This window comes from Suncus etruscus, chromosome 10 (genome assembly GCF_024139225.1).
Source record: "Suncus etruscus isolate mSunEtr1 chromosome 10, mSunEtr1.pri.cur, whole genome shotgun sequence".
In the NCBI taxonomy this organism is placed as follows: domain Eukaryota; kingdom Metazoa; phylum Chordata; class Mammalia; order Eulipotyphla; family Soricidae; genus Suncus; species Suncus etruscus.
This window is the reverse complement of record NC_064857.1, coordinates 83659293-83680140: the sequence shown is the minus strand read 5'-3', so window position 1 is coordinate 83680140 and position 20848 is coordinate 83659293. Positions and strand designations below refer to the sequence as shown.

At 41.9% G+C, this 20848-nt stretch overlaps 1 protein-coding gene and 1 non-coding gene across 2 annotated transcripts in view; both read right to left on the bottom strand.

Annotated features, from left to right (window-relative positions):
* The window catches only part of PLA2G4E (phospholipase A2 group IVE), a 70555-nt gene extending 52584 nt beyond the window's left edge, over positions 1-17971 (bottom strand). Inside the window, exon 1 of the mRNA XM_049781684.1 lies at positions 17798-17971. Coding sequence (XP_049637641.1) covers positions 17798-17971 — 174 coding nt within the window. The remainder of the gene's footprint in view (positions 1-17797) is intronic.
* LOC126021614 (U6 spliceosomal RNA) lies at positions 1866-1971 on the bottom strand. Its single transcript, XR_007500115.1, has one exon. It is a non-coding gene; the product is annotated as a U6 spliceosomal RNA (small nuclear RNA).
* Positions 17972-20848: the final 2877 nt, after the last annotated feature.

The following is a 20848-nucleotide window of genomic DNA, read 5'->3' as shown; positions in this document are numbered from 1 at the left end:
GTGTAATAACAAAAGACTAATTTGTAAAAATATTATCCAAATTGATGGTGAAATCAAAAAACATTTTTAAACTAAAGAAAACAACATGATAAAAAAATTAACGAACAAGGGCCAGAGAGATGTGCAGCAGGTAAGGCACTGGCCTTGCACACAAAAGCCAATTCAGGTTCAATTCCTAGCAGCCCATTTGGTCCTCTAGCACAGGCAGGAGTGATCCCTGAGTACAGAATCAAGAAGTACAGAGCCTTGAGGTACTGAGTACATCTGGGTGTGGCCCAAAATCACCCCCCCCCCCATCAGTAAAAGAAAAGAAAAGAAAAATTCGCAAGTGATTTAAACAGGCAAGTCCTGTTTGTGATACATAGGGTAGTGGTCAGGTGGCTTTGCAGCACATAGAAATCAGCTAAAGATCCTTAAGCTATGTTGCTGAGTATCCTTGCCATATGCTGATGTAACTAACATGAGTTGGGCACTGGAATTTTTTTGTTTGTTTTTGTTTTGGGGCCACAGGAGTAAACCCTCAGGGGTTACTCCTGGCTATATGCTCAGAAATCGCTCCTGGATTGAAGGACCATATCGGACTCAGGGGGATCAAAATGCAGTTCTTCCTAGGTCAGCATCCTGTAAGGCAAATGCCCTTCGGCCCCAAGTATTGGTATTTTTAAAAAGCTTCCCTGGGGACCGGAGAGATAGCACAGCTGCGTTTGCCTTGCAAGCAGCCGATCCAGGACCAAAAGTGGTTGGTTCGAATCCCGGTGTCCCATATGGTCCCCCGTGCCTGCCAGGAGCTATTTCTGAGCAGACAGCCAGGAGTAATCCCTGAGCACCGCTGGGTGTGACCCAAAAACCAAAAAAAAAAAAAAAAAAAAAAAAAAGCTTCCCTGTTGGTGCTAAACTTCCACAAAGTTTGGAAATCATTAGCATATACAACAAGTCTACAAAATTTTTCACTGGTAATAAGAATACAAATTAGAACATTGAAGAACAGAAATTAAAGCAATAGCAAGATGCCAATTTTTATCTATCAGATTGGCAAGGAATAACAACTGATAAACAAGACTCGAGGGCAGTGATAGCTAACCTTTTTTGAGCCTGAGTGCCCAAACTGCTGTACAAAGCCAAAGAATTTCCTCAAAAGTGCCAGCACGTCAATTAAACCTTAATAACAAGATTTTAGTATCTAAAAACTATTCGGCACGCACCGCATATCTTAATTGCAGACCTTTCCACTTGCCAGCTGCAAGGCCTTCTCATGCACCGCTGGCACGTGTGCTATACGTTCGCCATCGTAGCTCTAGGATATGTATGGGAAGGGTCAGCAAGAATTGATTAAGATGTTCATGGGCTGGGGCCAGGGAGATAGCACAGCGGCGTTTGCCTTGCAAGCAGCTGATCCAGGACCTAAGGTGGTTGGTTCGAATCCGGTGTCCCATATGGTTCCCGTGCCTGCCAGGAGCTATTTGAGAGCAGATAGCCAGGAGTAACCCCTGAGCACCGCTGGGTATGGCCCAAAAACCAAAAAAAAAAAAAAAGATGTTCATGGGCATAGACGTTTTGGAGGACAACTTGGTAATCTCTTTGAATATATAAAATGAGAGTGGCTTTTCACCCAGCAATTCTGTTTCTAGAAAAATCTGGCATCAGTTCTACAAAATGTGAGATTAGCATTATCCCTATAGTTTTGTTGTTCTTGTTTCTATCTTGCTGTTATCTGTTTGCTTACGTTAACAAAGCTTAGAAGTCACAGATGAATTTCGTAGCCAAGGCATTTGAGTTTGGGATTCCATGATTACAAGATTTTGTCCCTTAGGAATTAAGTTTATGTCTACACATTTACAAAGATGCAGAGAAGTATCGTTTTATTTTTAAATATGGAACGTTTCAAGAATTTGCATGTCTTTCTTGCGCAGGGGCCATGCTAATCTTCTCTGTATCGTTCCAATTTAGGATATGTGCTGCCGAAGCGAGCACTCAGAGAAGTATCTTATGGGACTGGAGGAAGTTGAGATTCATTATTGAAATGTATGTGATGAGTTGAAGTGTTTCTCAGAAGACCCATGAATCAATTCAGAAGAATGTGTGACTGAGCCAGTTTTGTGTAGTTGAAGGCCAATATTCAAGAGATAAGAGTTCTTTTTTTTTTTTTTTTGAGCCACACCCAGCGGTGCTCAGGGGTTACTCCTGGCTGTCTGCTCAGAAATAGCTCCTGGCAGGCACGGGGGACCACATGGGACACCGGGATTCGAACCAACCACCTTTGATCCTGGATCAGCTGCTTGCAAGGCAAACGCTGCTGTGCTATCTCTCCAAGCCTGATAAGAGTTCTTATGAGAAAAACCAGCTTGTTGAAATGCTAGCAACTTGAGATGATGGTCTAAAAAAAGATCACCTTACTCTCACATAGGGATTAGTTCTTATAGAGGGTAGGTTGGGAAAGAGAATTAGTTGATTATGGAAAGCAGGTCAGAGAGGGGAAAGGGTCTGATAAACTTCAATAGGAGTCTCAGAGGACCTGGTGCTTAGGTTTTTCTTCTCCATTCATAATTGGACCCGGTTCAACATCAAACACACAATGCACTATCTTTTAAGACTGGGGAGCAGAGTAAGAGACAAAGGGAATAAGAGATGATGTAAATACATTGTGGGCCAGGGAGACAGTTCATAAAGCTGGAACACACACATTACATGCTGTTCCCCCAGCACCACTGGGTGTTACTTAAACTTTACCAGTCCCCGACCCACATAAGAACCCTCACAGAACAAAATATTTGTATAGAACAAGGTGGGGACTCTGATTCTTGCTCACTTAAAAGAGAACAGTGGGAGAAAAGAAATAAGAAGGAAATTAGTACCAAAAGTGTTTGGGATGCAAGGTTAGAATTTTTTGGAAGCAAGGCCCATATTGTCAGAACTGCCTTGTACTCACAATCATGTATCACTTAATAATAGGGATCTCCTCAGCAAAATGCAGTGTTAGGTAATTTCGTTGTGGTGTGAACTTCAGAGTATAATTACACAAGTCTAAATGCTAGAACCTACTACATACCTAGGCCATGTGATCCAGCCCACTGGGAGAATACCATATGCGATCAGGTCTGTAATTGACCACAGCATTGCTAAATAGACAAGAGTCTTTACTTTGGCCTCTGGGTCTGATCTAGGGAACTGGTTCCGTGTGTGTGTGTGTGTAGATTGAGAAAGAGATTACACTGCTAGGTGACACTTGGTAACAAGTTTACTCATTGATCCTGGAAGGATGGGTACATTCTGGTAGACTGGGTTAATCAGAGGGGAACTGTTGTATTATATGTTAATTGTAGAGTCCTAGAGAGATGGTGGATAGAGCCCTAGAAAGATGGTGGATAGATGGATTGTGCCTGCAGCCCCTCCGGCCTAGTGGGTCTGTAGGTATCTGGGTGATGGCAAAGACATGACCCCCAGCAGTCTGTTTTCAGGAGACATTAAGTTTTATTAATAAGGCCCTAACTGCCATGTGCATATCTCACATGGCTTCTAAGCCAAGCAGACTCTGCACCTCACTTGTCTCTCATCTCTCCATGCTGTGTCTTTTTCTGCTGCTTCTTTTGCTGAGCCTTCTCTCCTCTCCCACTGAGGCAACCCCTTTGTTACTAACCATAGACCCCTCCCATACAAGTAAGATAGACAGAAATTTGGTTTGGAGGAGTTATGGAGAACTTCTGTAGGGGAAGTTTGGACTTAGCAAAAAATAGAGGAACTGCCTTAGGAACAAGGACCAATGCCCTGTATTACTTGAAGAGGCATCTTTGGGAGATATTGATTTCTCTGACAATCTGTCAAGGAGAAAGGAGTGTTTATAATTTGGTTATTAATGACATGCTTTCTAGGCTTTTTTTTTGGGGGGGTCACACCCGGCGGTGCTCAGGGGTTATTCCTGGCTGTCTGCTCAGAAATAGCTCCTGGCAGGCACGGGGGACCATATGGGACACCGGGATTTGAACCAACCACCTTTGGTCCTGGATCGGCTGCTTGCAAGGCAAACGCCGCTGTGCTATCTCTCCGGGCCCCGCTTTCTAGGCTTTGAAGCAATAGTCATGGAACCAAAAATTGGAAACACCCTAGAACATATAATGTTTAATTCTATGCATAGAATTATTATTGTTGTTGTTGTTGTTGTTGTTGAGGCCACACCCAGAGATGCTTAGAACCTACTTCTTTTTCTTTCCCTTTGGCTTTTGGGCCAAACCAAGTGATGCTCAAATGTTACTCCTAGTTCTGCACTCAAAAATTGGTCCTGGCAAGCTTGGGGACCATATGGAATGCTGGGGATCAAACCAGGTTGGCCATGTGAAAGGCAAATGCTCTACCCACTATGCTATCACTCTGGATCTGAGAACTTCTGATATCTAACCTTGCACTTAGGGAATCACTCCTGGCAAACTCATCGATTGAACTTGGATCAGACACATCAGGCAAGCATGCTACTTGCTGTTCTATCTCTCCAGCCCAGGATGGTTTATTTTAGTGAAGTGAAAGAGTTTTATTTAGAAAAATTTATTTAGAGGAGTGTAACATGAAATAATTAACGATGGGGCTGGATGGCGATGGATGGAGGCCTTTGTGCTTAGGCCCTATCCATGTGGCTTCATCCCCCATCCAGCCGGTGAGTTCCAGGACCAGGTAATCGGCGTAATCACTCACTCACACGCAGGCGTTAGGAAGCAACAACTTTATTCAGGCCCTATCCACCACATGTGTGTGGCCTACTCATAACCTTTCAAGCATTCAGCCATTCTTGGCTAGCCCTGCGTCTTAACTCACTTCAGCCATCTTCAGGGCCAAAGGAAACGGCCAAAAGGCCCGAATCCCCTGGCTCAGGGGTATATCTATTCTTTCCAAGACCCCTCCCAGGAATGGGCCGGGTCTTGCAGGTAGGGTTACACCTACTATCCGGTTCCCAAGACCCCTCCCAGAAATGGGTGGGTCTTGGGTACACTACAGAGGAGCAAGAGAAAGATGGGGGATGAGAGAGAAAGGAGAGAGAGAAAGAGGTGGAAAAGTGTAAAAGGAAAAGAGAGAGAAGGAGGAGAAGAGAGAAAACATGAATTTTTTTAAAAGAGGGCAAAGCTGAAAGAGACAATCTTAGGTTGAGATGTGGTTGCAGGTAAGACTCAAAGGTGGAGAATGTGCCTCATTTTCTTCATTTCCAAAGAGTTCAGTATTTGCCTCTCAGAGTGATGCCTTTGGGCTATTTCAGGACCAGTGGAGGGATAGTTTTTACCTCTACATGAGAACTTGGTTACTGGAAATATAAATTGATGCAACCATTTTGGAAAATTCTCTGGAGTTTCTTCAAGAAGGTAAAGAGGGAGCAGGGTACAGAAACTAGAGTTGAATCCCTGGCATCACATGGTCTTCTGAGCATTGCTAGGTGTCACCCTCACAGTATCCAGCACCACAGGGTCTGAATTGCACCACCATATACTCAGGCTTTCCACCAGCTAGCTTGGTTAATGAATAGCTCTGGGTGTGGTTCCCAGACTCCTCTGAGCACCCCTGGAAACCCTCCCAACCCCCAAAGAAGGGTAAATCTGGCAGAAGCTCAAACAATCCATTTCAGGTTTCTCTCTGAAGGACACGAGAATATTAATAAAGGAAGTTCTATACACCACACTGTCTATTGCAGAAGCAATTACAATAGCTAAAATATGAAAGCAACTTAAGTATCTGCCAATACAAAATTAAATAAAGATGTGGTACATTTATACTGTTTTTTAAAAACTGAAAATCTGAGGCTGGAACAATAGTATAGTATATAAATAGAACATTTGCCTTGCATGCAGGCCAACCCTTGTTCAATCTTTAGCACTCCATATGATCCCCAGCCAGCTAAGAATAATTCCTGAATGTTGTCAGGAGTAAGCCCTGAGAATCACAGGCTGTGGAAAAAACAACCAATCAACCAACCAACTAAACAAACAAACAAAAAACAAAACCAACCTCCCCAAAAGTGGAAACTTTACCATTTACAACAAAAATGGAAGGAGTTTGATGGTGCTGCAGGCAGGTAAATAAAGGGGTCCAGGTAAGAGTTTTGGAAAAATAATAAAACTACAAGGAAACTGCCTAGATCTGATGTAACCCAAAGGCATGAGGAACACATCCCTTTGAGATTCACTACTGAGCCTTTTAGAGATGAAGAAACTGGGGTACCACCCAGATGTATACATTGAGTCACTAACCATCCAGGCCCAGGGGCCAAGTGGTTTTAGGTGCATTGGTGAAAAAAATAAAAAGGTCAGAACTAAATACCCAAGCCAAAGTCAATGACAGTAGAATCAAGAGATCCAAACTATAACAATCTAAATTTAAAATGGACCTGTTACGCTGGCTAGCCAGGAGGCTAAGTGTGGAGGTTTGGAACATATGCTGAGAACTTTAGTGGAGGGAGGTCAACACTGGCGGTGGGAATGACCCTAATTTACTGTCACTGTATGCCAGAAATACAACTATGAAGAATTTGTAATTCACAATAGTATCAATAAAAAAAAATTGGGGCCAGAGAGATAGCATAGAGGTAGGGTGTTTGCCTTGCATGCATGTGGTTCGAATCCTGGCATCCCATATGGTCCCCTGAGCCTGCTGCCAGGAGCGATTTCTGAGCACAGAGCCAGGAATAACCCTGAGCACTGCTGGGTGTGACCCAAAAAAACAAAAAACAACAACAAAAATTAAAAAAAAAAAAGAGGCACCATTTAGCTGCACAGAGAAGGGTGGATCCTCAGCAAAGGAGAAGCTACAGGAGAATAAGAATATAAATATATTCCTTTTTTAAATTAATTTTTATTGTGGCCAAAGTGAATTACAAATCTTACACAGTGATATTTAAGGTACACAGTGACAATAAATGAGGGCCTTTCCACCACCAGTGTTGTCCTCCCTTCATCCTTGTTCCCAAGCATATATCCCTTATCTCCCTCCTTTATCCCCCAGAATGCTAGTGTAACCAAAAGCATATATGTTAACACTAATGTAAACCATTTTTTTTTTGCAGATCCAGATATTTTTACTAGTGGTTTCTTTAAGGTTAAGAGTCAAAGGAGCACTGTAAAAACAATGTTAGAGTGGCAATTATCGTTTGCATGGGCCCACATGGGGGACATGGAAAGGAAAAACTTTGGCCTAAATATAAAGAGACCCTACCCCTGAAGTTTCCTGACATAAGACCAATTCTAGGCTCCAGGCAAACTAGTTTGTCCAATCCAGGTCATTGTCTGTAGTGCCCATACAGCTTTATTTTTCACAAGTCTCTGTTGTTGGTATCATGTTTCTGTATTGAAGATCCTGGAATCTGTATATCCTACATTGAAGTCAGGATGGTGAAAATATAAATATATTCTTAAGACTATAAAAGGATCGGGGCCGGTGAGGTGGCGCTAGAGGTGTCTCCCTTGCAAGTGCTAGCCAAGGATCAGGACCACGGTTCGATCTCCCCAGCGTCCCATATGGTCCCCCCAAGCCAGGGGAAATTTCTGAGTGCTTAGCCAGGAGTAACCCCTGAGCATCAAATGGGTGTGGCTCAAAAAACTAAAAAAAAAAAAAAAAAAAAAAAAGACTATAAAAGGATCATCAAAACCATCAAGACTTTCCCTATGATAATGCTCCAGATTAACATGTATACTTGGATTCTAGGCCAAGACAATTTGGAGAAATTTTATATAACCTTCTCCCAAGAATTCTTCTAGGCTTTTTCTATTCTGAAGAAGCTGTGTTTTTTCTTTAACACACACCTCTCTCTGTGTCTTTCCTCATGCTTCCTAAAAAAATTTAAAAAATAAATCTTGCTCTATTTCATTTATTTCTGCTAGAGAAGGTAAAGTTCCAGTAACACCTGTCCCAGGAGAGAGTGAATTTTCCTTTTCCTGAAAAGAGTAATTCCTTATCCCAGCCTAACTCCACAGATCCCTGAAAATTAGAAGATGGAGACCAGTTTCTGTGTTGTGTAAACCAACTAAACTTCAGGTGCAACTTGACAGCTACCTTTTGGGGCTGATAGGAGTGAGGATTCACACTGCAGAGGTGCTCAAAGCCAACTTTACCAGTCCTAACCCTCCCCAGGGACCTTCTGGTGGGAGAGGTTGGGGTGGAGCAAAGGGGTGGAAGCACAACTTGTTCAAGGCTCCCTCCCTTGTGCTCACTTCACCTGCAACAAGAGAATTATGCAAAAGTGAGGTAAGTCAAATGGATAAAGACAAGTTTCAGATGTGCAACCTTCATGTACAATGTAAGGCTATAAAACTGATGAGCAGATGAAATGAAAATAAGACAAGCCTGCAGACAATGGTAAAGTAACTCAGGTTACTAGGAGGGAAGTGAGTAGGGGAGGGAGACAGGAAGGTAGAGGGAAAAAATACAAGCGTGATACATAGGAAGAAATTTGTCTTGGACAATGCTAAATTTTGTTGCTGAAATGACACCTGGGCAGCTTGACTGGGGTGGAGAATAATTCCTGGCCTGGGTAGGGGACTTCTCTAGAATCCAGAAGATCAGTTTCAGGCCTGAGATTCATTTATCCTATGCAAATATGTCCCTAACCCTGCTTAAAGGTCTGCAAGTCACAGGCACATGTATTACTCAATAAATGACTTCTATGGTGAGAATTTCACTAGACAAGAAGGAGCAGGCAGGACAGGGCAGGCTGGGCTGTCCTAGTAAAGGGATGTTTGGGGAAGGCAGACCTTGGGGCCCCACAAGTCAGGTTCTGAGGAAACTCTACCTGTCTTAGACCCAGCTCTGGAACCACTTCCAAGGACAGTGATGACAGCTGTTGAGTCTCATCTAATTTATTGCATCCCCTTATAAGAGCAGGAAAACAGGGTTAAGGGAGAGCTTCCGAGTAGAGTGGAGGATTACCATTTTCTGAACCCAAGAGAGTGCTAACAACAATTTTCAGTCCCACAACCACACAGATCAGGCCAATCAAAGTGAAAGTTCTTTGGAAAGAGAGACCTGAATAAGTTGACTAGGCTGTCGCCCTCATGAGCTGTGTGGCATTAAGTAATTGTTTTTTCTCCCTGAAACTCATTTGCCTAATCTATAAAATTGGGTTAATAGTATCTATTTCTCTAGATCATTGTAAAGATTAGAAATTATATATACAGGGACTCAGGCACAGAATCTGACGAGTAATAAACCTCAGGAAATCATAGCTATGGCTGCTTTTTATTATTATTATTTTATTATTTATTTGGGGGATTTCCCCCCCAAAAAGCTGGTGAGATAGTATAGAGATTAACATAGTCATATCAAGGAAAACAAAATGCTTATGAAGGACACCAGCAGAAGCTCCCTAGTTTTGATGAGGGGGAGAGTTAACAAGGCTTTCTAGGAGGAAGCAGCTCTTGAGAGTTCTCTAAAGGAGGGTCAGACTTAGTGCCAGGCAAGGAATGTGTTTCCAGTCTTTGTGCTGAGCACATACCAGGCACAGGGAGGAGTAGAGGCTGGTACATGTCAGGACTAAATAAACATGTGTGAATGAACATGAGAAGCAAGCTCTCATTGTCTGGATTCCTCGAGTCCTAGAAAGTCTTCAGTAAAAACTTGGCTTTAATTTATAGTTTATTTGCTTATTTAGGGGCCACTCATGGCAAAGCTAGGGGTTATTCACAGCTTGATTCTTGGGGAGTGGAGTGCTCTGTGGTATTTGAACTTGAGCCTCCTGCATGCAAGCATGCACCCAGCACATTGAGTTTTCTCCCTCCCTGTTATTTTATTTCAAGCAACTGAATGATTGACTACTGAGAAGCAATGTGGAGACATTGTAATTATCGTATGGAGAGGGGCTGGGCCAAAACCAGCAGTGGAAAATGTATTTTAGAGCTTCAGACTAAAAATATGTTTCCTTTGAGGTGCAGAAAATTCTCACTTTATTGTAATCCCATTTATTTCACTTGTTTGGCCCGTGGTGTTTCCTCCTTGAAGATGCCTTTAGTCTTAATGTCATGGAGTGTTTTGCCTACGTTTACTTCTATATACTTTATAATTTCAGGTTTGATATCAAGGTCTTTAATCCATTTTGATTTGACCTTTGTGCATGGTGTTATACAGAGGGCTGGGTTCACTTTTTTTACATGTGGTTGGCCAGTTTTCCCAATACCACTTGTTGAAGAGGCTTTCCTTACTCTATTTTGTGTTTTTTGCCTCTTTATCAAAGATTAATTGATTGTATGTCTGGGGAATGTTCTCTGAATACCCAAGTCTGTTCCACTGATCTGAGCGTCTGCCTTTATTCCAATATAATGTTTTAATGACTATTGCTTTGTAATACAATTTAAAATTGGGGAAATTAATGCCTCCCATCTTTTTTTTCCCTAAGGGTTGCCTTAGCTATCCATGGGCATTTGTTTTTCCAAATGAATTTCAGGAATGTTTGTTCCGCTTCTTTGAAGAATGTTATGAGTATCCTTAGAGGAATTGCATTAAACCTGTACAATGTTTTAGGGGATTATTACCATTTTAATAATGCTGATCCTCTCAATCCATGAACAGGGTATATGACTCCATTTACTTGTGTCCACTTTTATTTTTTGAATTTTCTTTGTATAGGTCCTTCACCTCATTAGCTAAGTTGTCATCAAGGTATTTGGATTTTTTTTCTTTCTTTTTTTTTAATTTTTGTGGTACTATTATGAATAAAATTTATTTTTAAATGTTCATTTCTTCTCTATCATTATTTGTGTATAAGAAGGCCATTTATTTTTTTAAAAAGGCCATTTATTTTTGTGTGTTAATTTTATAGCCTGCCACTTTGCTATACATATCTATTGTTTCTAGAAGCAGTTTTGTAGAGTCTTTAGAGTTGTCTAAATATAGTATCATGTCATCTGCAAACAGGAAGAACTTGACTTTTTCCTTTCCTAACTGGATGCTCTTGATATCTTTTTCTTGCCTAATTACTATGGCAAGTACTTCCAGTACTATGTTGGATAGGAGTGGCAAAGGGCATCTTTGTCTTGTGCCAGATTTTAGAGGAAAGGTTTTCAGTTTTTCCACATTGAGTATATTTGCCATGGGCTTGGGATAAATGGTCTTGACTACACTGAGAAAAGTTCCTTCTGTTCCCACCTCATTGAGAGTTTTTATCATGAATGGGCGTTGGACCTAATCAAATGCTTCCTCTGCATATATTGATCTGATCATATGTTTCATTCCTTTTGTTGATATGGTGTATTACATTGATTAACTTGCATATGTTAAACCATCCTTGCATTTCTGGGATAAATCCTACTTGGTCATGGTGTATGACCTTCTTGATAAGAAATTGGATCCTGTTTGCTAGGATTTTGTTGAGGATTTGCATCTGTGTTCATCAAGGATATTGGTCGGTAGTTCTCTTTTTTGTAGCTTCTCTGTCTGGTTTTGGTATCAGGGTGATGTTAACTTTATAGAAACTATTTGGGAGTGTTTCTGGAATCCAATAATTTATCCATTTCTTCCAGGGTCTCTTGTTTCTCAAAGTAATCTCTGATTACTCTTTGACTTTCTAAAGTGTCTGTAGTAATTGCCCCCTTTTCATTTCTAATTCAGTTTATTAAGTTTCTCTCTCTTCCTTTCTTTGTGGGTTTGGCTAATGGTTATTTGATCTTATTTATTTTTTCAAAGAATCAATTCTTGTTTTCATAGATCTTTCATACTGTTTTTTGTATTTCCAGTTCATTAATTTCTGCTCTAAGCTCTATTATTTACTCTGCCTATTTTTGGTTCAATTTGTTGTTGTTTTTTTTCCCAAATTTTTAAACTGTGCCATTAAGTCATTTCTGCAGGCCCCTTCTTCCTTTCTGATGAATGCTTATAAAACTAATAAAACTTACCTCTTAATACCTAATTAATACCTTTTAATTAATAACTCTTAATACCACTGTTGCTTTGTCCCTCAAATTCTGATAATTCATGCCTTCATTCTTGTTTGTTTCTAGGAACTTTTTGTTTTTGTTTTCAAGAAACTTTTTGATTTCCTTTTTGATTTTGTCTCTGACCCACTAGGTTGTTCAGTAGTAAGTTGTTTAATTTCCAGTTGTTAAAGTTTTTTTTTTTATCTGTGTTTGTTTGTGATTCACCTCTAATTTCAGTGCATGGTGATCTGAAGAGGTATTTGATATAATTTGTATCCTCTTTATTTTATGGAGGTATGTTTTATGACCCACCACGTGGTCTATCTTGGAGAATGACCCATGTATATTGGAGAAGAATGTGTATACAGTTTTCTGGAGATGAATCTGTTTTCCAGAGATCCATCAAAGTGATTGTGTGAAAAATAGTCAGATAAAGTTGAGCCTCGAATTAGAACTATCTTGTACTGCTCACTGCTTGCTACAATATCTGGCTCTCAGCTCTTTTACCACTGACTTCTCTGCTCTCTCCTCACCTGCTGCTTTGAAGACAGATCAACCATATGTCCATCTCAGGGTTTTTGCTCTTAGAATTTCCTGGGATAATTTCCCAACAATCTTTTTGTGGCTCATATCTTGGTTTTAATGTTGAGTTCTACTTAAATATCACTTGGATGCCACTCTCTCTCTCTTTCTCTCTCTCTCTCATACACACACATGCACGCACAATTCAAATTGCCTTTGGTATAGAAATAATATTTATTTATTGTCTTTCACTTCCATTAGAATATTTCAAGAGATTTGGAGCTTGTTAGGCTTGCTTACAACTCTATTTCCCACTCCTAGAACAATACTAGATGTACACTGGAATCTCAACAAATATTTGTTCAATGAATTATTAAACTCTTCAGAAGCTTCCTAATCTTCTTGACACAGAAGATCTATGACAAGCCCCAGGAAGGGTTATCTAAGAATACAGAGCAGGAAATACTAAGTCATATTCAGATTATATGTGATTTATGGCTAATCTGATAAACTGCCTTTTGTTGATACATCATTAGATGGTAATATGCTACTCAGTCAACTCATTCATGTGAAGCTCTAGGGAGGCCTGGGAAGACAAAAGTAAAAGCTAGAGGTGGTTCTAGAAGGAAACACTTCAGAAAAGCAGAGAAGATGAAGAGCTTTTAGAAGGTTGGCAGATCCGACAGAATCCAGAGTCTTTAAATATAAGAATCTGATACCAACAATAGCTAAAGTGTGAAAAGTTTCACCGGGACCTTGAGAATGACTGAAGTTGGACAGACTGGTATGCCTGGAACCCAGAGGCTGTCTTATGCCAATAAACTTCTAGGGTGAGGCCTTTTTGTAATCAGATCAAGGAGTTTTTCTCCATTTTCCCATTTTTCTGGACTTATGCAAACAACAGCGATTGCCACTATCACACCTTTACTATATTTTTTTACTCTTATCCTTTAAGGAAAATAAAATGCAACTTACTGAACTTAAAAACAAATAACTGTAGTAGAATGCCTGTCTCGAATACAGGCAGGGGATGGGAAGGGGGGAGGGGGTAATGTTACACTGGTGAAGGGGGGTATTCTGGTTATGACTGTAACACAAATATGATCATGTTACTTAAATAAAATATATTAAAATAAAGAATATATATATGTATATATATATATAAAAGAAGGTTGGCAGATTTGAAATCTACCCTGTAAGCCCTAAATGTTTTCCCATCCTCCATGATCATAATGCCACTTGCATCCAAAGCATATATACATCTTTAAACAATACATCCTGTTTCTGACTGTATTAAGTCTTTCATAAAAGCTTTGGTAAATGACCAATTAAACAGCTTCTGGGAAAGTCTATAGAAATTAAAGCAACTATAAAAACTTTTACATTTCACCAAACACCTTAAATAATGATAATATGGACACATAATTTAATAAAATTTGTTTGTTAAGGCACACCCAGAAAACTTTAGTATTCACTCCTGGCTGTGTGTTCAGGGATCTCTTCTTGAGGGGCACATAGATAGTGTCAGGGTTCAAACTGAAGATGGCCATATTCCAGGAAGGCTCCCTACCCAAGATACTATCTCTATAACCCCATAGTGAAATATTATTTGTAAATCAAAGTAACAATTATGAAATTAACATAACAACTTGGAAAACATTCATGACTATAATTATAGATTAAGTAAAAACTGGGCATAGATATGTTATAAATACTTTAAGCATGGAGCCAGAATGGTGGCGCAAGTGGTTAGGCGTTTGCCTTGCATGCGCTAACTTAGGACAGACCATGGCTCGATCCCCCAGCATCCCATATGGTCCCCCAAGCCAGGGGCGATTTCTGAGCACATAGCCAGGAGCGTCACCGGGTGTGGCTCCCCAAAAAAACAAAAAAATAATAATATAAGCATATTTAAGAAGAAACATTATCTAAGAAGAAAAGAGACTGGACCAAAATAATTGTAGTGCTAAGTCAATGGGATTATGGTAGAATTTTTCTTTGTTTTTAAAAAATTATACATATGGGGCCGGAGAGATAGCCTGGAGGTAAGGCGTTTGCCTTGCATGCAGAAGGATGGTGGTTCGAATCCCAGCATGCCATATGGTCCCCCAAGCCTGCCGGGGCGATTTCTGAGCGTAGAGCCAGGAGTAGCCCCAGAGTGCTGCTGGGTGTGACTCAAAAAACAAAAAAAATTATATATATAATTATATATATAATATATATATATATATATATATATATATATACAAATAGAACTACTGGGACTGTGGAGATAGCTCAAAGGGCTGGAATACATGCCTTATGTGAACAAGGCTTTGATCTCTGGCACTACATGCTCCCTCACAGTAAAACCCTAGAAGTTCCCCAAGTAACACTGGACTGAACTTTGAACACTGAGTGACCACTACTTAAAAATGGAAATATTCCCGGGACCAGAGAAACAACACAGTGGTAAAAGGTACTGCTTTGCTTTGGCTGACCTGAGTATGATCCTAGGTATCCCATATGATCCCCCGAGTGACTCCTGAGTTCAGAACCAGGAGTAACCCCATGGCATATCCAAGTGTGGCCTCAAAACAAAACCAATAAACAGAAAGCAAATATTCCAGTGAAATGTATACTGTGACTGTCTAGGTCCTGGCCCTATGGCCTTTCTACTTTTCCCTCAAATAATTGGAACCAGACAGGAATCTTGTGGCTGAGCCCTGGGCAAGAGGGAAGAAATAATCATAAAGTCACAAAATCACAATAGAGGTGACATTGTTCAGAACATAAATGCTGTGGGTACTCTGCTAACCAAGGCATTTATGTGTCAGTTTCCACACAGAATCTGCTCAGAGGTCACTGGGCTAGCCATCATCAGAGAAAGGCACTGCTCCCTTTCTGATTCCACCACTCAGGCTTGTTTGTTCGTTTGCTTGGTTGGTTTTTTGGACCACACCTGATGGTGCTCAGGAGTTACTCCTGGCTTTGTGCTCAGAAATCACTCCTGGCAGGCACGGGGGTCCATATGGGATGCCGGGATTCAAACCACCATCCTTCTGCATGCCAGGCAAATGCCCTACTGCTGTGCTATCTCTCAGGCCCCACAGGCTTGTTATTTTTGTTGCTCTTTTGGTACCAGGGATGGAGCCCTGAGCCTCACACATGTGCAGCAGTTCTACCAGAGTCACATCTTGATCAGTTCCCTCAAACCAGCTTTCAACTACTCTGATGAGGATAATACAATATTGAACCACCATCTTATTGTGTTTAGTGTAGCGGCCACACTTGGTGGTGCTCAGGGATTAGTCCTGGCTCTGCATTCAGAGATTACTCTTGACGGCTTGGGGGATTGAACCTGTGTTGGCCATGTGCAAGGCAAGCATCCTACCTGCTGTACATTTGCTCTGGACCCTAAACCAATGTCTTTAATAACTCTTAAAACCTCTAACTGCCACCTCTAACAGATGAGCCTCTGAAGTGAAGGAGCAGAAACTGGTCTAAACTACTGGGTGGTGGAGACTTTGGAAGGGGCTGGGATACCTATTAGGTTGAGGGGGTGGTAGTTGGGAGGAAGGGTGAGAAGTTCAGGAGTGCACTGGGTTGGAAACCTAACCATGATGGTTGTAGCCATCATGCCCCCATGAAGCAGTAAACTTGGCTAGGAGCCATGGTACCCTGTTATCCCTATCGCCTTAAAACTATGAGACACCCTGGGTTGACAGCTACAGCTATACTGTGGAACCTAGTGAGGCCATAAAAGAAGGTACAGGATATCTCCACCAAGTCAGGGGCTAAACAAAGGTGAGGCAGAGACCAATGAGGCTCCAACAGAGCCAAAGCTGTGAGGGCATGCATGCCCCAGAAGAAAGTAATCAAAGAACTTTGCCTGGCAATACTGCTGAGATCATCATGCAAGAATAACACTACCACCACCACCTTGTGCCCATTGGGAGAGGAGGTAGGCCTGAATCCATGGATAATTGTCTCAAGATGGGTGCAAGTTCTGTCGCTCAGTAAGGGAGCTGAAGGCCTCATTTTATCTCCACAGGCCAGCAGGTGGGATGCTACAGAAGATGATCCCGACCGCCGCCACCATGCCCCAGCCTTCTCTTGCTGTCTCTCTGCTTCCCTGATCAGTCTGAACCCCACTTTTGTGCCATGTCATCTATGTCCCCGCTGGCCACTCTGGTCTGTCTCTAATCCCTGAAGGCCCCATCAGCTCAGATATTTCATCTACTTCATCTCAGGGTCTTCCTCAACTGGAGACTTGCTTCTTCCCTTGCTGTGTCAGAAGGCACTAAATGAAAAGTCCCTAGAGCAGCGTTTTTCAACCCCTGTGCCATGGCACACTAGTGTGCTGTGAGATATTGTCTGGGGTGCCATGGGGAAAATTCCAATTTCATCTGAAACATGTGGCTTCGGCTCACAAATAGACCATAAAAACCTGCTTACAAGTACAGATAAAATACATGGATTCCGTTCACTGGTGCAACTCTAGCATCAACACATGGGAAGTGGCAATCTTGAAATGTTCACACTCACCAAGCAATGGCAAGGTGTGCACACTGCTGCACTGTGAGATAATAGTGAAACATTTAAAAGCTCTCGAGGAGAACTTGCCATTTTATTTCTCTTCAGTCTCCACTGAATGCTTGGCTGGGTTAGGGACCCTGATAGCTCAGCATCAGTTGGTGGAAAGGACATGACTTTACAGGAGCAGGAGGAACTAACTGAACTGAGACAAAATCATGGCTTCAAGCTAAGATTTGCTGATCTACCTTTGGCTAGTTTTTGGTTGGATACTGCCAAGGAGTTCCTCGTTCTGGCAAACAAAGCTATTTTGACATTGCTCCCATTTTCCACTACATATCTGTGTGAGATGAGCTTTTCAAGCCTGATTGCTATAAAAACTAAAGACAGAGACTGAGAGCTGTTGACGAACAGTGCGTGTCTTTCTTCGATTCTTGCCAGAATATCAGCTTTGTGTTCAGCCAAGCAAGCCCAGGTTTCACACTAAGTGAACAGAAATATAAACAATTATAAAATATTTTATTATTTCATAATAAAGTCATTATAAAACAATTCCTTTGTGTTTATTTGATTCCTATTCAAGAGAATTATTTTATATATAGTTAATATAGGCACAGAGTTAAATTTTTTTAACATTTTCTAATGGTGGTGTGCCTCGTGATTTTTTTTTTTTTATGAAAAAAGTGTGCTGTTGCACAAAAAAAGGTTGAAAAACACTGCCCTAGAGAGTCTTATAGTATTTTACTTAATGTGCAGGTGGGTTTGGGGAGAGCCAATTTCTCCTGGCAAGAGAGGAATAAACACAAATGCAACCTCTTCACTGCAGCAGCTGAGACTGTAGACCATGTAGAAGCCAGGAGCACCCCCTCTCCCCACAGATGCAGACATACCTGAGGGCCCCAAGGGGCCTTGGCATGTAGAGATGGGATTCCAGGAGTTTCCAGGTCCTGTGAATTCTCCAACTCACTGTCCAATCTGCCATCTTCTTCATACCTTTGCAGATTTTCTAGGTCAAACACCCCAGCTTCCTGACCAGCACAGTCTTCAGAGGCCTGGACACTCATCCCAGATGTACCCCTTTCTCTGGGTTTCAGGGCAAGCTTTCCCTTTAACAGGAGACATCCAGGCATCCTCGGGGAAAGGTCTGGGGAGTTTTACAAGCACGTGAAAGCCATGCCATTGGCTTCTGAAGATAATTCAGCACATGAATTATGTAGGAGACAAAGCATGGCGGGGGCTAGTGAGAGGGTCCACATTGCTGTGAAGATTTACACCATCTGGGGCTGCTTCGGTGGGTCCGCTGTTCCCAGGTTGCATGAAAAGCATGTCAGGGGCTAAAATTACACTTGCACAGGGCAGCTCATAGGCAATCAGAAAGACTTGCACTCTGAGCAGACAGCCCGGCATAACCAGAGCTCCTCTTGATCATAAGCTATTTCTGAAAGTGTGAAATTCCCGGCAGGAGTCAGCAGGGAGTTAAGGGGAGTCCAGCTGGACTGGGACTGGGGTGCAGTGGTTCCCACTCAGGTGGGTACCTTATGGGGATGCTCTCATGTGGGGAAGGCAGAGGCACTCCCTGGGTCTTAGTGGACAATCCCAGATCTCTCTTTTGTGTCCCCAGAACTAGAGAAAAAAATGAATAATTTACTCTTTGTGATACTGCCACTTTTTTAAAAATAGATTTTGCATATTATCATCAGGAAACCAAAGAGCCCTTGAGGACCCATGGTTAGAGACCCAGGAATCCTGGTTCCTCTTAGGAGCTGACACCATCTGTGGCCCAGCTGCACTCCACTCTACACTGACATGTCCCAGGGGAATGGTGCATTTTCTACTCCATCTCTATTCCTGGTATGTCGCCAGGAAACCACCACAGCAGCTGGCCCCTGAAAAATGGGGAAGATCTTATTGAGACCGGCATGGGTGGCAGTGAAAGCAGGTTTACCTGACAGTCAGTGCGGCTTTGTTCTGTGTGTCTGAGGATGGTTGTGCATGGGGGTGTCTATGTGAACAGCTAGAGATATACCCAGCTCATTCTGGCTGCTCAGGGCTCAAGTCTCAGAACCTGAGCTTTACAAATCTGTAAGAACACATTTATTTTTGTCTCTTTCTTTCTTTCTTTCTTTCTTTCTTTCTTTCTTTCTTTCTTTCTTTCTTTCTTTCTTTCTTTCTTTCTTTCTTTCTTTCTTTCTTTCTTTCTTTCTTTCTTTCTTTCTTTCTTTCTTTCTTTCTTTCTTTCTTTCTTTCTTTCTTTCTTTCTTTCTTTCTTTCTTTCTTTCTTTCTTTCTTTCTTTCTGTCTTTCTTTCATCCTTTTCTTTCTTTCTTCATTTTCTTTCTTTCTTCCTTCTCTTTCTTTCTTTCTTTCTTTCTTTCTTTCTTTCTTTCTTTCTTTCTTTCTTTCTTTCTTTCTTTCTTTCTTTCTTTCTTTCTTTCTTTCTTTCTTTTTCTTTCTCTCTTTCTCTCTCTTTCTTTTATTTATTTGTTTGTTTGTTTGTTTGTTTGTTTGTTTGTTTGTTTTTGGGTCATATCTGGCAGCACTCAGGGGTTACTCCTGGCTCTATGCTCAGAAATTGCTCCTGGCAGGCTCGCTCGGGGGAACCATATGGGATGTCAGGATTCGAACCACCTACCTTCTGCATGCAAGGCAAATGTTATTTATTTATTGGTTTTTTGGGTCATATCTGGCAGCACTCAGGGGTTACTCCTGGCTCTATGCACAGAAATCGCTCCTGGCAGGCTTGCTCGGGGGACCATATGGTCAGGATTCGAACCACTGACCTTCTGCATGCAAGGCAAATGCCTTACCTCCATGCTATCTCTCCAGCTCCAACCCCAGGAAGTTTTTTCTATGAAGTTGAGTCTCAGCAGATCCTCCCATCCAGCTGGCATTTTCAGGTCATCTCTGGAAGGCCCCAACAGGAAAGATGCAATTCCAAACCACATAGATCCTGGAGTCCATCCTGAGATGACTCCCTAATCACATCCATACTAGTCCAGCAGGCAAAGCTCAAACAAGAGTTTCTATGGTCTCCTCCTCCTGGCCACCAGTAATGCTGCCAGTGAGATGTGTGCAGGCTTTTGAATAACAATGCCAGAGACACAGAGTACTTGAGGGCCAAGGCTAGAGACCTGGGTTTGCTGTTTTGTCACAGGAGTAGAAACTTGTGTAGGCCCATTGATGAGGAGTCACACCCTAGATTTATCAGGAGATTCCTGGTGGGAAATAAAGCCCAGGCAAAGCTGCAGCATCCAGTACTGAGGAGGAAAAGGAAGGCAGATGAGGATGAGGTCTGATCTAACCTCACTGATCATGGTTTTCTGTCATCACCACCACCCTTTGCCACCAAGGCCTTAGACCAGATTCCAGCCTTGGCTCCTGACCATAGGCCCCAGGGAGGGTTCCTCTCTTCACTTGCCCGATGCTCTGCTTCCCATTCCAGCCCTATTTTTTTTGTTTGTTTTTTTGGTTTTTGGGTCACACCTGACAGTGCTCAGGGGTTACTCCTGGCTTTATGCCCAGAAATTGATCCTGGCAGACTCAGGGGACCATATGAGATGCCAGGATTTGAATCACCGACCTTACCTCCATGCTATTTCTCCGGCCCCATTCCAGCCCTTTTAATTTAATATATACTAGGTCTGTCAGCTTAAAAAGAATCATAACACCATAGTAAAGGCAAAAAAAAAAACAAAACTCAAACCTCTTGGGGATGAAGTGATAGTACAGTGTAGGGCACATGCCTCACATGCTGTCAACCCAAGTTTAATCCATGGCATCCCATATAGTGCCTAAAGTCCCACCAGGAATGATTCCTAAGTGCAGAGCCAGGAGTTAGCCCTGGGTGCTTCCGAGTGTGGTCCCCTCAAAAAAAAAAAAAAAAAGGTGGTTCAAAGAGTTGGGGTGTGTGCTTTGCGTTTGAGTCCCTTGGGTTTGATCCCA